Source organism: Phascolarctos cinereus, unplaced genomic scaffold (genome assembly GCF_003287225.1).
Source record: "Phascolarctos cinereus isolate Bilbo 61053 unplaced genomic scaffold, phaCin_HiC Scaffold_2;HRSCAF=192, whole genome shotgun sequence".
Lineage (NCBI taxonomy): Eukaryota > Metazoa > Chordata > Mammalia > Diprotodontia > Phascolarctidae > Phascolarctos > Phascolarctos cinereus.
Window position 1 is genome coordinate 227,893,608 of NW_027555625.1, and position 13,883 is coordinate 227,907,490.

Consider the following 13,883-nt stretch of genomic DNA (forward strand, 5'->3'; position numbering starts at 1 on the left):
GTGTGGTTACACAACTATGGTTTCTGGTGACATCACCACTGGACTGGTTTGGGGGTGTTGCTCAGCAACCAGTGACCACCGTATCAGTATCCTCAATGTCACCTAGCAACAGGACCTCAAGCCAGTCCCCAGAACTAGTCATAGGAGTAAAAGGGCCTCCTAGCCCTTCCAGCTTGATTCTCTAAAATAAACCCCAGCTACTTCTTTCCATGGGTCACTATGTCTGGAAGCTATTCTAGCACCAGACCTATAGAAAGTTAAAACTGAAAAGGATTTGGAGACTAGTCCAGCCACCCTTTTTCCAGAGAAGGAAAGTGAGGACCAGAGGGGAAGGAATTTGCCAAGGTCACCCAGTGAATCTCTCCTGATTCTCAGTCCAATCCACATTGTGCCACTCCTACTAGGAATGAAGACACAGCATCAATTAGAGGTGTCAGAGGTGTCAAAAGGTCAAGGCCCTGTCTCTCATCTCTTATGCTGTGACCACGGGCTGATTTATCACAGGGCTATACACCAGGAGTACTGGCCAATGCCCTGTGGCAGACACCAGCCTTCAGGGCTGGGGACTTTTCAAACAAAAAATCCTCATTGCTCTTAAGAGCCCAGAAATCTTTGCACCCACCATGCATTCCATTCTCAGTTTACTCCCATGAGGTGTTGGGTGACTGTTATCATGCTCATTTTACATAGGGGAAACTGAGGCCCATACAGGGATCCCACAGAACCTTAGAGGAAGAGGTGGGCCAGAACCTAAGTACTCCTGGCTCCCTATACAGAGTGCTTGCTACCAAATCCTTGGCACGAGGCAGAAGTGTGCTATGATCTCTGGAGAGAAAGAAGGTATATCCAGGGATTCTTACCTCCCCCCAACCCAAGATAGATGTATGTGTTGGGAACTTGGAAAATAATAATTGCTCACACATTTGTATGATACTTTGGAGTTTACAAAGTACTTAACACATTCTCATCTGAACCTCATAATAATCCTGTGAGGTCAGCAGGGCGGGGCATAATCCTCTCCATTTTGCAGCCCAGGAAGCAGAGGATCAGCAAATTCAAGTCACTTGCCCAAGGTTACTAAGCAGTACAGTCCAAAGTCGAATCCAGCAGGCTTCATCCCAGGATTCTCCCAGCGGCCCCGCCGAGATTAAAGAAGGCAGCTCAAGCCCTTCCCGGACCACAGCATCACAATCACCCTGGACCCTAAAAGCCACTCAGCCTCTCTGGAATTCAGCAATGGCCTGGCCTGGCCCAGCTCAGAGCCCAGTGTAATGTGCATGAGTGCTCCTAAGCCTGAGGCAGGCGGGTCTGTATCACCAAGGATTTCATCCCTCCTTCTCTGTCTTCCCTGGAGCCATGCTCCCACAGCTAATCCCTCAAGTGCTTACTGAGGTCTTGTTTAAGAAGCATAAAAGATAGTACCATAGAAATCATCTAGTCCAACCTTCTCATTTTACAACTGGAGAAACTGAGGCTCAGACTCGCCCAAGGTCACAAAGCTAGAAAGTGGCAAAGCTGGGATTCCAACCCAGGCCTTCTGTCTCACCTCAGAGCCCTTTTAGTCCAATGTATATGTGAATGAGAATGAACCTTCCACCATATACCAGATGAATGGTCATACTGCCTCTGTTGGAAACCTCCAATATAAGGAAATCCCCTCCCTACCCAAGCAGCCCCTTTCACCTTTAGATAGATCTTCTTGCTAGGAACCATGTTCTGCCATCATGCCTAAATCTGCCTCTTTGTACTATCTTTTGCTCTTGGTTCTGCCTTCTGAGGCCAAGAACAAGAAGACAGTCTTTCAAACGCTTGAAGATAGCTATCCTTTCCTACCTAAATCTTCTCTCCTTTAGACTAAACATCAACAATTCCTTCAACTTCTCTTCACATGGCATATGATGTGTTAACCTCACAAATCACCAGTGAAAATGATAGGACCAGATGGAGTACTGGCCCTGAAGACAGGAGGACCTGAGTTCAAATCCTGCCTCAGACCAAACACGTGACACTTACTTGCTGTGTGACCCTAGGCAAGTCACTTAATCTCAATTGCCTTAAAAAAAAAGAAAAGAAAAGAAAAGAAAACTATAGGACCTACTACTATTCTGGAGACCTTTTCAAAGAGGCCAGAATCACAGAATTTAAAATACTAAAGGGACCTCAGCAGCCATCTAGTTCAAGACAAATATGAAAGGAATCTTCATGGTAACATACCCAACAAATGGCCATGTATGCTTTGCTTGAAGCCCTCCATGAAGAGGTTGCCATCTCCTCTCAAGGCAGCCCCTTCCGCTTTTGGACAGCTCTAATGGTGGAAAAGGATTTTTTGATATTAGGCCTAAATTTGTGTTTTTGCCATTTTCACCCACTGCTCTTTCCCCCCCATTTTGAAATTTTAATGCTGTCACACAAGTTATTGTCTAGGAAGTCACAATAATGGTGAGTGGAAGTACGGGATGGAGCCAACATGGCGGAGTGAAAGCAGTGACTTGCTTGAGCTCTCCCCCAAAGCCCTCCAAATACCTATATAAAAAATGGCTCTAAACAAATTCTAGAGCAGCAGAACTCACAAAAAGACAGAGTGAAACAAATTTCCAGACCAAGACAATGTGGATATTTGATTGGAAAGGTCTATTGCTCTGGGCTGGGAGAGGAATGCAGTTTAGTGTGGGTCTGTAGGCAAAGACCAGGCCTCAGAGGATTAAATCATGGGCAGCTATGGCAGTTTCCAGACTTCTCAACCCACAAATGCCAAAGACAACTTAGAAAGTCAGTAGGAAAGGTCTGTGACTGAGGTGAGAGAGCAGCTCAGTCCCAGCCCCAGTCCCAGTGCAGTAGCTGCTTCTGGAGCTGTCAGCCCACAGATGGAGGGGGGATTGTAGGGATCTCTTTGCTGTTGTGGGTGCAAGATTCTCCTGCTTTGCCCATGTTTGGATCTGGGTCAGAATTCTGGGTGGTGGTCCTGGGGTGAGGAGGAGCACTGTCATGGTGGAGCTTATAGTGAGGGAATCCTCCTCACAGTTCCAAGGCAGAAAAGAGTACTTGTGGTCACTCATAGATGAGAGGACAGGCCAGGAAAGGAGTAAACATCTCGCCCTTGATTGAACCACCTTAGAAGAACTGAAAATTTACAGGTCCCTATAAGTATCTCTGAAAACAGCTGCACAAAACCCCCAAAGCTTGGAACAGTACATTCTCCACACTGGAAGCAGAACCCTACCTTAACAAAGAGTTTAAAATTCAAGTAACTAGCTGGGAACATGAGCAAACTGCATAAAAAAAAGTTAGACCATAGAATCTTTTTTTGGTAACAAAGAAGATCAAAACATACAACTAGAAGAAGACAACAAAGTCAAAGCTCCTATATCCAAAGCCTCCAAGAAAAATATGAATCAGTCCCAGGCCATGGAAGACCTCAAAAGGGATTTTGAGAAGGAAGTAAGAGAAGCAGAGGAAAAATTGGGAAGAGAAATGAGAGTGATGGAAGAAAATCATGAAAAACAAGTCAACAGCTTGCTAAAGGAGACCCCCAAAAAATACTGAAGAAAATAACACCGTAAAAAAATAGCCTAACTCAAATGACAAAAGTGGTCCAAAAAGCCAATGAGGAGAAGAATGCCTTAAAAAGCAGAACTGGCCAAATGGAAAGGAAGTCCAAAAGTGGCACTGAAGAAAATACTTCCTTAAAAATTAGAATGGAGCAAATGGAAGCTAGTGACTTTATGAGAAATCAGGACATTGTAAAAACAAAACCAAAAGAATGAAAAAATAGAAGACAATGTGAAATATCTCATTGGAAAAACAACTGACCTAGAAAATAGATCCAGGAGAGATAATTTAAAAATTATTGGACTATCTGAAAGCCATGATCAAGGGAAGGGTATTCAGAATGCATGCTATCTTGGGGTAGGGGGAGGGATGAGATGGGGAGAAAATCTGGAACTCAAAATCTTGTGGAAGTGAATGTTGAAAAACTAAAAATAAATTAATAAATAAAATAAAATAAAATTTAAAGATTTAAAAATAAAAAAAATAATGATGAGTGGAACAATATGGAAGTCCATTAAAATGGCCTTTCCATTACTTTTAATTGTGACCTCTGGAGCCAAACAGAACTAGTCAACCTGAATTTGAAGCAACCCTTCAAATACCTGAAGACACCTATCACATCCCCCCTGAATCTTTTCTCCGCACTAAATATCCCCAGTTCCTTTGACTGAAAGCCCAATTTACTAAGATTCCAAGGCTCTTTGCAGAGGAGGTGATTAATAAATATTCATCACCCTAAGTGATAACATGGAGGAGGCCTCCCTCATGTATCCTTCACAAGTCATGAATAGGCCTGGTCCTCAAGGAGCCCATAACCTAAAGCAGTAGGATTGGGAAAGGTCCAGCTGGGGACAGCCATCAGTTACAATGGAGGAGTAAAACTCTAAGCTTGTTGCTATTTAGTCATTTCAGTCACGTCTGCCTCTTTATGACTCCTTTTGGGGCTCTCTTGGCAAAGATACTGGAGTGGTTCGCCATTTTCTTCTCCAGCTCATTTTACAGATGAGGAAACTGAGGTAAACAGGGTAAAGTGATTTGCCCAGGTCACACAGCTAATAAGTGTGTGAGGCCAGCTTTGAACTCAGGAAGATGAGTCTTTATCTTCCTGACTCCAGGCCTGGTACTCTATCCACTGAGTCACCTAGCTGCCCTGAACTCTAAGGTGCTAGCTATAAAATGTCAAAGGAACTTGAAGGAAAGATGATCAAGGAGTGCCACAGGGAAAAGGTGAGACTTGAATAATTGTGAAAGGGAGAGAAAGATGGATGACATTCCCCTCCCCCCACCTCTCTCCCAACACCGCACTTGAACATGTCTCCAACTTAAACTAATGTTTCCAAACAAAACCTTGTTCTACACAGTGTAATGAATAGGTGGAAGGAGGCCTGATTGGCAATCAAGAGACCTTATTTTAGCCCTGGCTCTGCCTCTAACTTGCCACATGATTTCAGGCAAATCATTCCCCTCTCTAGGCTTTGGTTTTCTTAGCTGTAAAATGGTAGGGTTAGGGTAGGGACAGGTCGTGGACTGCATAGTCTGTAGAAGCCCTTCCTGCTCAAACATTTTTATGTCCTAAGGTCTGATCAGGATCTCATATTCTAAGAGATGACAGTCTGGGAGCACCAGATCAGGATTATAGCTGGAAGGACTGTGTTTTCAGTTTTTGGCTCAAGGGGGCTGAGACAGAATATCAGCACCCCAACCCCACCTGCTTTGGGGCCAGGGATCCACCCCCTGGATCAAATATCAAATCCTCTGTTTGGCTTTTCATGCCCTTCATGATCTGGCCCCTCCTACCTCTCCTGTCTTCTTATACCTTACTCACCTCCAGGTTGTCTTTGATCCTGTGACACTGATCTTGCTTTTCCTTGCCTGTGAGATTTTATCTCTTGACTCCATGATTTCCCTGACTCCAACTCTTGCTTCCTTCAAGTCTCAGCTAAAATCCCACCTTCTGCACAAAGCTTTTTCTTGGCTCCCCCTAAAGCTAGTGCCTTCTCTCTGAGATTCCCTCAAAGTTATCCTGTACATGTCTTGTTTGTTCAAAGTGGTTTGCATGTTGTCTCTCCCATTGAGCTCCCAGTGAGCTCCATGAGGTCAGGTATTATTAATGTCTCTTTTTGTATCCCCAGTTCTTCAGCACAATGCTGAGTACATAGGAGGTGATTAATAAATGCTTGTTGCCTGGCAAGCCCTAAGGGATAACATGGGGGAGGCCAGGCAAACCTCCCTGGTGTCTCCTTCACAGGTTATGAATAAGCCCCCAAATACCCTGCTCTCTCCTCTATAAATCACAAAGCATAAAGGGAGTTCCCCAGTAGGATTCTCGTCAGTCAGACCAATGTGGTTTTCCTCAAGGACATTAGGAACTAAAGCCCCCAGACACTATGTGGTGAGCAGTATAACGAAATTTTAGAGGTGGACTCAATCTTAGGGACCATCTACCCGCATTGTACAGAAGCAGAAACAGAAGCCCAGCCAGGGAAAGTACTTACCCAAGGTCACACAGCAAGTTAGAGACAAAGCCAGTCCAAAAACTTAGGCTCCTTGCCTGATTCCCAGCCTAGTGCTTTTTCCATGACATAATACTTTAATTTTTAGGGCCCCTCTCTCCATGTCTAGCCTCTGGCATAGTCCACATACTCTCTGAAGGGCCCTAGCCAAAGTCAAATCCATTTCTTCTATGTCTAGCGCACTTCCCCTCCATCCCCAGTTAGGTTCGCCCACCATTCATTCAAGTCCTACTTCTCTAACGCATGATCTATTCTTTGGCACACAAGGCTAGCCTTGGCCTCTTGTCTATGCCAGCAGAGCTCCTTTGCAGCAACAGTGGGAGCTGAGCTTTAGATGTGGCAAACAGAGTCAGAAAATATCATCTCTAGAAACTTTCAATCCAAGGAGAAATTAAAACAGTTCAGGAATCTGAGAAGAGCAGAGCCCCGGACTAAGCAAAGGACAAGATCTCAGAAGCCTCACCTGCACCCACATTCCCTGTCAGCCCTCCCAAGGGCCATGGATCAGTGACATAATCACCAGATGGCAGGCTCCCTGCCACACTAAATCTGAGATATATCCACCCCTTTCCCTGCCAGCTAACCAGCCACCCACTCACCGTCAATCCAAATACTTTGGCTCCCCCTTCTCTCTACCCCCAAATCCTCCTCCAAACCTCCTTACTGGCTCCCCAGGCCCCAGATGAATGTATAATGATGAGACTACTCTCTTCCATCTGTACAAAGCTCTCCGGTTTACAAAGAACTTATTTTTTGGGGGGGAGGGCCTATGCAATGGGATTAAGTGACTTGCCTGGGGTCACACAGCTAGTAAGTGTTAAATGCCTGAGGCCGAATTTGAACTCAAGTCCTCCTGAATCCAGGGCTGGTAGTCTATCCACTGTGCCACCTAGCTGGCCCCAAAGAATTTATATATCCGTGATTCTGTCACTGGATCTTCACAATGGCCCAATGAGGTCTGTAGGGAAGGCTTTACTATCTTCACTTTAGTAAAGGTGAGGAAAATGAAACAAAGAAGGGAGATGTGACTTCCAGGTGTTATCTCCATTTTTGTAGATGTTCAAAGAAATGGAGGCTCAATGACAGTACTTGATTTACCTAAAGTGAGAAAGCATCTAAGATTTCTGATTCCTTAATAATCCTTCAGTCTTTGTGCTGAAATTGATCTCAGAAGCTAATAGTCTTAAAAGCTTGTTTTACTGAAGGAGAAACTGACTCTAAGAAAGGGAAAGTACCTTATCCAAGATCAAGGGAGCATGGGACCAGAAGCCAGAACTAGAACCTGCCTCTTTTTCTATACTATTTGTACTACTACCACTAACTTCAGTGTAGTTAATTGGTGTCTAAAATAAAATCTCCTAGTTGTTAGTGCTATTTCCCTCCTAAAATTGTAATTACCTGTTTACCTGTTGTATCTCCAAGTAAAATATAAGCTCCCTGAAGGCAAGGACAGGTTTCTTTTCTTTTTTTTTTTTTTTGGTGAGGCGATTAGGGTTAAGTGACTTGCCCAGGGTCACACAGCTAGTAAGTGTTGAGTGTCTGAAGGTGGATTTGAACTCTGACTCTCCTGACTCCAAGGCTAGAGCTCTATTCACTGTGCCACCTAGCTGCCCCCAGGACAGTTTTCAATTCTTTCACTTTACACCTAGCACAATGCATCCCACACAGCCGATGCTTAATAAGCATTTGTTGAATTGAATTGGGATTTGATATGCTATTGGCAAGATCCCCAGCTACTTTCTCACAGAGATGACTGAGCAGATAGCCTAGCAAATAGTCATCAGGGAGAATGAAGAGGCAGGTGCAGCTGAGGATGGGCTAGTTAAAAAAAAAAAGTGGGTGGTGACTTTTGAAATATCACAGAATGAATTACTAGGTATAGTACATACAATATTAGAACCAAACTGCACCTTAGTTAGCATGATATTGTAGAAAGAACACTGAATTTAGAGTGAGAAGATCAATTCAAAAAAATTTAGTGAATGTTAAAGTAGATATTTTTAAAATGTGTTTTGCATAACTTCACATGTATAATTGATATTATATTGCTTTCCTTCTCAATGGGTGGGGGAGGGAGAGACTTTAACTCAAAATTTTTTTTAAAATGTTAAAATAAATTAATTAAATATATGTTAGAGTGAGAAGATCCAGATCTGAATCCTTGCTAGGCTACTGAACACCTGTGTAACCGGAGGCAAGTCCTTTAAGCTCTATATGCCTCAGTTTCCTCACTTATAAAATAAGGGCATTCTACTTGATCACCTCTGAGGTCTCTTCTAGTTCTAAATATGTCTTGCCATCTTAGTACAACCCCCTCATTTTTATAGACGAGGTAACAAGTTCAGGGAAGAGCATGACGCCCTAGGGCACACACACTGAGTAAGCCTGCCAAAGCACTTCTCCTGCCTCCAAATACGGGCGTTCTTTTCAACACCCACAGCTCAGATAGACTTCCGACGGCTCGGAACCCGGCCCACAGCACTGCCTGAGGACGTGGTGCTCCCAGGAGGCGAGAAGCCGAGGTTATACCTGGCACCCAGGGCCAACTGGTCGATCCGATAGGAAATGGAACTGCAATAGACTGGGTTGGAATGACAGCTCGGCGGAGGAGTCTCGGGATGGCTCTGGGACACATGCTGACGGGGTGGAGAAGCCGCCGCAGTGGAAGGTCGGATCAGCTTCAACCGCCTGCAGCTCCGAGCCCCGAGGCAAGGGAAGGGGGTGGGATCTGGAGAAGGCAAAGTGCTGCAGCGGGCGACCTCCTGTGTAGGTCTCAAGGGGTCTCCGGGTTGCACCCGACGCAGCGAGGCCCGACCCTCGGCATCTAGTCGCTCGTCCTCGGCGTTGAGGGTGAGGAAGCGCAGGACCACGAGGTTGAGAAAGGCGCCTATGACGGTCAGGCCCAACAGGATATAGAGGAAGCTGAAGGCTACATAGGGTGGCCGCTTGTGCAGCGCCTCGTCACGCTGCAGCGCCACGAAGTCGCCGAAGCCGATGGTAGTGAGCGTGATAAAGCAGTAGTAGTAGGCGTGGAAGAAGGTCCAGCCTTCGAAGTGGGAGAAGGCCGCGGCGCCCATGGCCAACGTGCCCACGCACGATAGCAGCCCCACCACCACCATGTTCTCTGTTGACACCTGAGTCCTCCGAAGTCCCGCGCAGCGCTTCAGACGCTGCAGCAACCGTCGGACCAGCACATTCATGCGCTCGCCCAGGCTCTGGAACGTGACCAGTGTCAGAGGGATGCCCAGGATGGCATAGAACATGCAGAAAATCTTACCCGCGTCGGTGCCCGGTGCTGTGTGGCCGTACCCTGCACAAGTAAAAAAGAAATGGGAGAATGACTAGGGGTTAGGGGTAGATAGGAGTGTCAGGAGAGGAAGAAGAGGTGAGGAGAGGGGGAAAACCTAGACAAGAGGTGATACCTGGAGAAACTGGAGGGAAGAGCAAATATGAGGAAGGGAAAGGAGGGCATGGTGATGGAGGCCCAGGTGCCCCCCCCCATGAGGCCTTGAGTGGCTGTATTGAAAAACGAACTGGTTTTGGAGCCAGGCGCAATCAGACCCTTTCACTAACTAATAGTATGCCTTCAGGCAAGTCATCTCATTTTCCTCATCCATAAAACAAAAGGTGGGCTAAATGAGGTCTCTTCTACCTCAAAAATCCAGTTTTCCAATCCTCTTCCCCGACTAAAAGTGCTGTCTCCCACCCCAAACTGTCCTAGAACACCTGTCTGACCTATCCCTTCTTTTCCCCTTTAAATTTGTGTAGCCACTGTATTAGATCAAAAGCTCAAGGGCCTGCCGTCTTTCCTTTATATCTCCAACATAACCAAGGGCCCTGAGCGAAGTGGGAACTTAATACATTTTGATTGCATTAAATTAGGAAGCGGGTAGACCTTGACAGGGACACAGGGTGGATTGAGCTGGGGAGTGTTTAATATAGCAGATATAAGCATACATTGAGCAGCTAAGGATGGGCAATAGTTGAGAATGGAAAGAAAACATTTTTCTAGTGTCACTGGTGCTTCCTCATAAATAAGTTGACTATTCACAGTTCTGGTCTCTGTAGATATCCTTCCCACCCCATTCCCACTCCATGCAGCCCTCATCCTATGGAGAATAAAACAAAATCTGTGAACACTCATTCCTTCAAGGCTCCCTTGGCCTGGATAGTTGACTCTCATGGTTCCCAAGGGGGCAGAGTCCTAGGAAAGGCCAGAGGCCAGCAGGATCATTAGCAAATGCCCAGTGTCCACCCTGAGCTAAGACAGAACATTCCCCCATTTCACCTGGGCCACTCCCCATCTATCTCTTTTCTAAGACCCTGGCTAGGACCTATTATGTGACAGGCCTAGACACACACACACACACACACACACACACACACACACACACACCCCACCCCTAAGATCTCAGGGTCTCAAGTATTTAGGGCACAGCAGAACCTGGGTACTTAGGAGGTGTTGATAAGCCATTAAAGAGCCAATATCCACGACCAAGGTGAGGGAGAGAGGGTCACAGGGCATGGAATGGACAGGCAAAGTTAACTTGGAACGAAGTCTTAGGTGGAAAAAACTCTGAAGTTAGAATTAGAAAACCTTATTTGATTCACATTCCAGTTTTTGCTGCTTTGCATAAAAAAGAAGTTATTTCTCCTTTTTGAATCTCAGTTTCCTCGTTTGTAAAAATAGGAGTTTGGACCAGATTGTCTTCTCCAGTTCTGTTATCCTATTATTCTGCCCTGCATTTCAGTAACAAGTTTTTAGAGTCCAAATCCTCAGAAAGATTTCTGCACTCAGGGAGACAGACTAGCACGGTGCATCTGAGGGCTGAAGGTGGGAGAAGGCTCAGAAAGGAAGAGGAAAGGCAGTAGTTGTCTTCTCTGTACTGGCTGAAGTCCAAAGTGAGACCCCAGGCTCCCTTAAAAGGAAACTTTCTCCAAGCAATAGATTGGTGAGGGAGGCAAGAAGAGACAGAGCTTCCAGGGCTGAAAGTATACGAGAGGAGAGGCGCCTAGCCCTCCTACTGGACTCTAAAGAAAGTCTTCCACCTCCCACCACTCCTACTCCACCCAAGCCATCTTTTCCGGTCACTACCGAGTGACTGGGTCTTCATCCTGGGCTGAGTTGGGCTTCCCTGGTCTGCATGGCAATGAAGTTATTACAAAGGTGCCCAGTCTTAGCCCAATAAAAGGAAAGAAGCTAAGGGACAAGGCAGCAGCAAGCCGATTAAGCGAAGAGTGTAAGGGTCCGGAACTTCCCCCCTTCAAAAACAAAACAAAAAACCAGCCCACTCATACAGGAGCGTATTTAGCACTGATGGGAAACTTGGTGTTCATTTAGTGTAATTCCTTCATAAATAAGGAGAAGGAAATAGATTCAGACAGGAAAAGCCTAGTTTGAGGATACACATCTGGCGAGCGGTAGAGTCAGTATTCGAACCCGGGGGTTCGGACTCATAGCTAAACCAATAGTTTCAGACACTCGGTCTTCCAACGCCCCTCCTCCCGTTCCACTCCTACTCCATCGGCTTTGGGCTGGGGCACAGAGGTGGGGGCGCCGGGCTCCTGAGGGGAAGGAGAGGGAGGCCAGGCCTCCTAGCAGGGACTGCGGGGCTGTGCGCTCACCGATGGTGGTAATGACCGTGATGGCGAAGTAGAAGGAGCCGGCGAACTTCCACTGGCGGCCGGCACGGTGCGGCTCTGCCTGCAGCACCAGGCGCTCCAGCTCGCGGTAGTCCTCGGGCGAGAAGCGATATTTCCTGCGAAACTCGCTGCGCTTCTGCTCCAAGAGCCGCTTCCGGGCGCTCTCCGTCTCCGACTCGAGCGCGTCGAACACCGCGGCACCCACCAGCAGATAGGAGAAGGTGCAGAGGATGAGCGACGCGGTACGCACGTTCTGCCTCTTCATGGTGAGCTAAGACTCGGGCCGGGCCAGAAGTGGGGGTCGTCTCACAAGAGCAGCCTCATAGCTTGGGGGGCGGAGGCTCTCCGTCTCCTCACAATCTCACCGCCACCTCTAGTCACCCCTGGACTTTGATCAAGTAGCCGGGCTACGCGACGGATCCCCGACTCTAGCCTGCCGCCCAGCGGTCCGTAGTTCTCTGCCCCAGCCCTCCAAGCCTCAGAGTCCATCCACAGTCCGAACCTCGACGGCTGCGCTAAAGCGCAGAGGTTAGCACAGCTCCTGGTCCTTCTCGGTGCCCGAGTCAGCTGGAGTACCTCCTCTACTGCTGCAGCTACCTCCGAGGCGGGGCTGTTCCTGGGTCTGCGTTCTACTGGCTATTCCGCCAGCTGCTCGCTCCTCCCCTCTCCAGCTGCTCCTAGACCCATTTAGCTGGAGATCGTACGATGTAGAAGAGCTTGAAGGGACTTTAGAGCCCAACCCCCTCATTTTTAGAGAGAAGGAAAGACGCCTAGAAGAGGAGTGGGTGGGAAGGGGCTTGTCCAATGACACATAGAAAGATCAGGACTAGAACTCAGGTCCCCTGACAGTCATTCGGTTGTGGGCGTGAGGGGTGGTAGCCTTTCCTTAGAGACATTAGAAAGTTAAGCTCGGAGAGCCAGAGATGGGGAGCTAAGTCAGGCGTCTCAGCGCCTTTCAGGGCTCACTGGACTGACCCGTAGGGGATGGGCACCCCCTAGCTAGACTGCCTAGCTAAGGAAAGGCTGAGTTGATATCTTCACTGGGGGTAGCCGGCGGAATGGGGGAGAGGGTGGTTTCACTTGTGTCAATCATCACTCTCATCTCCCCACAAGTCTGTCTGTTTTCAGCTCCTTAAGGTCATCACCTTGGAACTAATTCTTCCTTAAACGGAGACATCTGGCAAGCGAGTACTCATTCTCCCACCTGCTAAGACCCTCTAACTTTCTCCTGGCCTGGACCATATATGGTTCCTATGCCAGCTCCAGCGTGTAGAGAAGGAAGAAGAGCAACCCAAAACAATCCCTTCCACTTTTGCCCTTGATCCCATTCCCTCTTTGCTCCTCTAACAGCTTACTCTGAGCCTCGCCCCACCCCCACCCCCACCCCCTTTAATCTCTCATCTACCGGCTCCCTGTTGCTGCTTACAAACATGTACAAATCCCCAACGTCCTTAAAAACTTCACTTGATTCTACTGTTTCTTCAAGCTATTGCATATTATTCGATTAGCCAAGACAGCCAAACTTATAGCTATCTACACTCCTTGCTTCTGTTTCCTCTCCTCTCTCACTTCACAACCCTTCGCAACCTGGCACCATACTTCATCAGTCATCTGAAGCTGTTCTCTCCGAGGTTACCAGCGTTCTTTTGATTGCCAAATCCAAATGGCAATCTTCTCAGTCCTCATCCTTCTTGACCTCTCTGCACAATTTACTGCTGACCACCCCCTGCGGGATTCTCTTTCCTCTGGGTCTTCCTAACATCTCTACACTGCTCTCTGTCGTTTCTCCAAACCTTCCTAGCCACTCTTTGTTGAATCATCACCCATATTTCATTCACCTGGTAGGTACAAATATACCTTCTCTTGCCTATGGACACTTTCTCTCACAGAGATGCATGCCCTCCAAACCCCTTTTCCAGTTCTCCTATATGTTTTGTCTTCCTCATTGGAATGTAAGTTCCTTGAGTTCAGGGGATTTGTCTTGCTTGCATTTGTATCCCCAATATTTAGCACTGTGCCTGGAAAGTAATAAATGTTTAATAAATGCTTTGTCTTTCTATTTAAATGTCTATCTGTCTATCTATCTCTCTTGCTGATATCAAGAGCTTCCATAAACTATGACCAAAGGAATCTAAAACTATGTATATCCTTTGATCCAGCAATACCACTACTAGGTCT

The 13,883-nt window shown here is 46.9% G+C and overlaps 1 protein-coding gene across 1 annotated transcript; it reads right to left on the reverse strand.

Annotated features, from left to right (window-relative positions):
• Nucleotides 1–781: 781 nt before the first annotated feature.
• Nucleotides 782–11,970, reverse strand: KCNK15 (potassium two pore domain channel subfamily K member 15). The gene is made up of 2 exons (XM_020983742.2): nucleotides 11,688–11,970; nucleotides 782–9,372 (listed from the first exon to the last, which is right to left on the reverse strand). Exons 1-2 carry the CDS (start codon nucleotides 11,968–11,970, stop codon nucleotides 8,504–8,506), a joined length of 1,152 nt encoding a protein of 383 aa, XP_020839401.1. The 3' UTR covers nucleotides 782–8,503.
• Nucleotides 11,971–13,883: the final 1,913 nt, after the last annotated feature.

Bases quoted from the DNA above. Each gene is read 5' to 3' on its own strand.
- KCNK15 (XM_020983742.2), bottom strand. From the start codon at position 11,970: ATGAAGAGGCAGAACGTGCGTACCGCGTCGCTCATCCTCTGCACCTTC. The intron at 9,373-11,687 runs GTGAGCGCACAG...TTACTTGTGCAG, and splicing joins CACGGTCATTACCACCATCG to GGTACGGCCACACAGCACCG.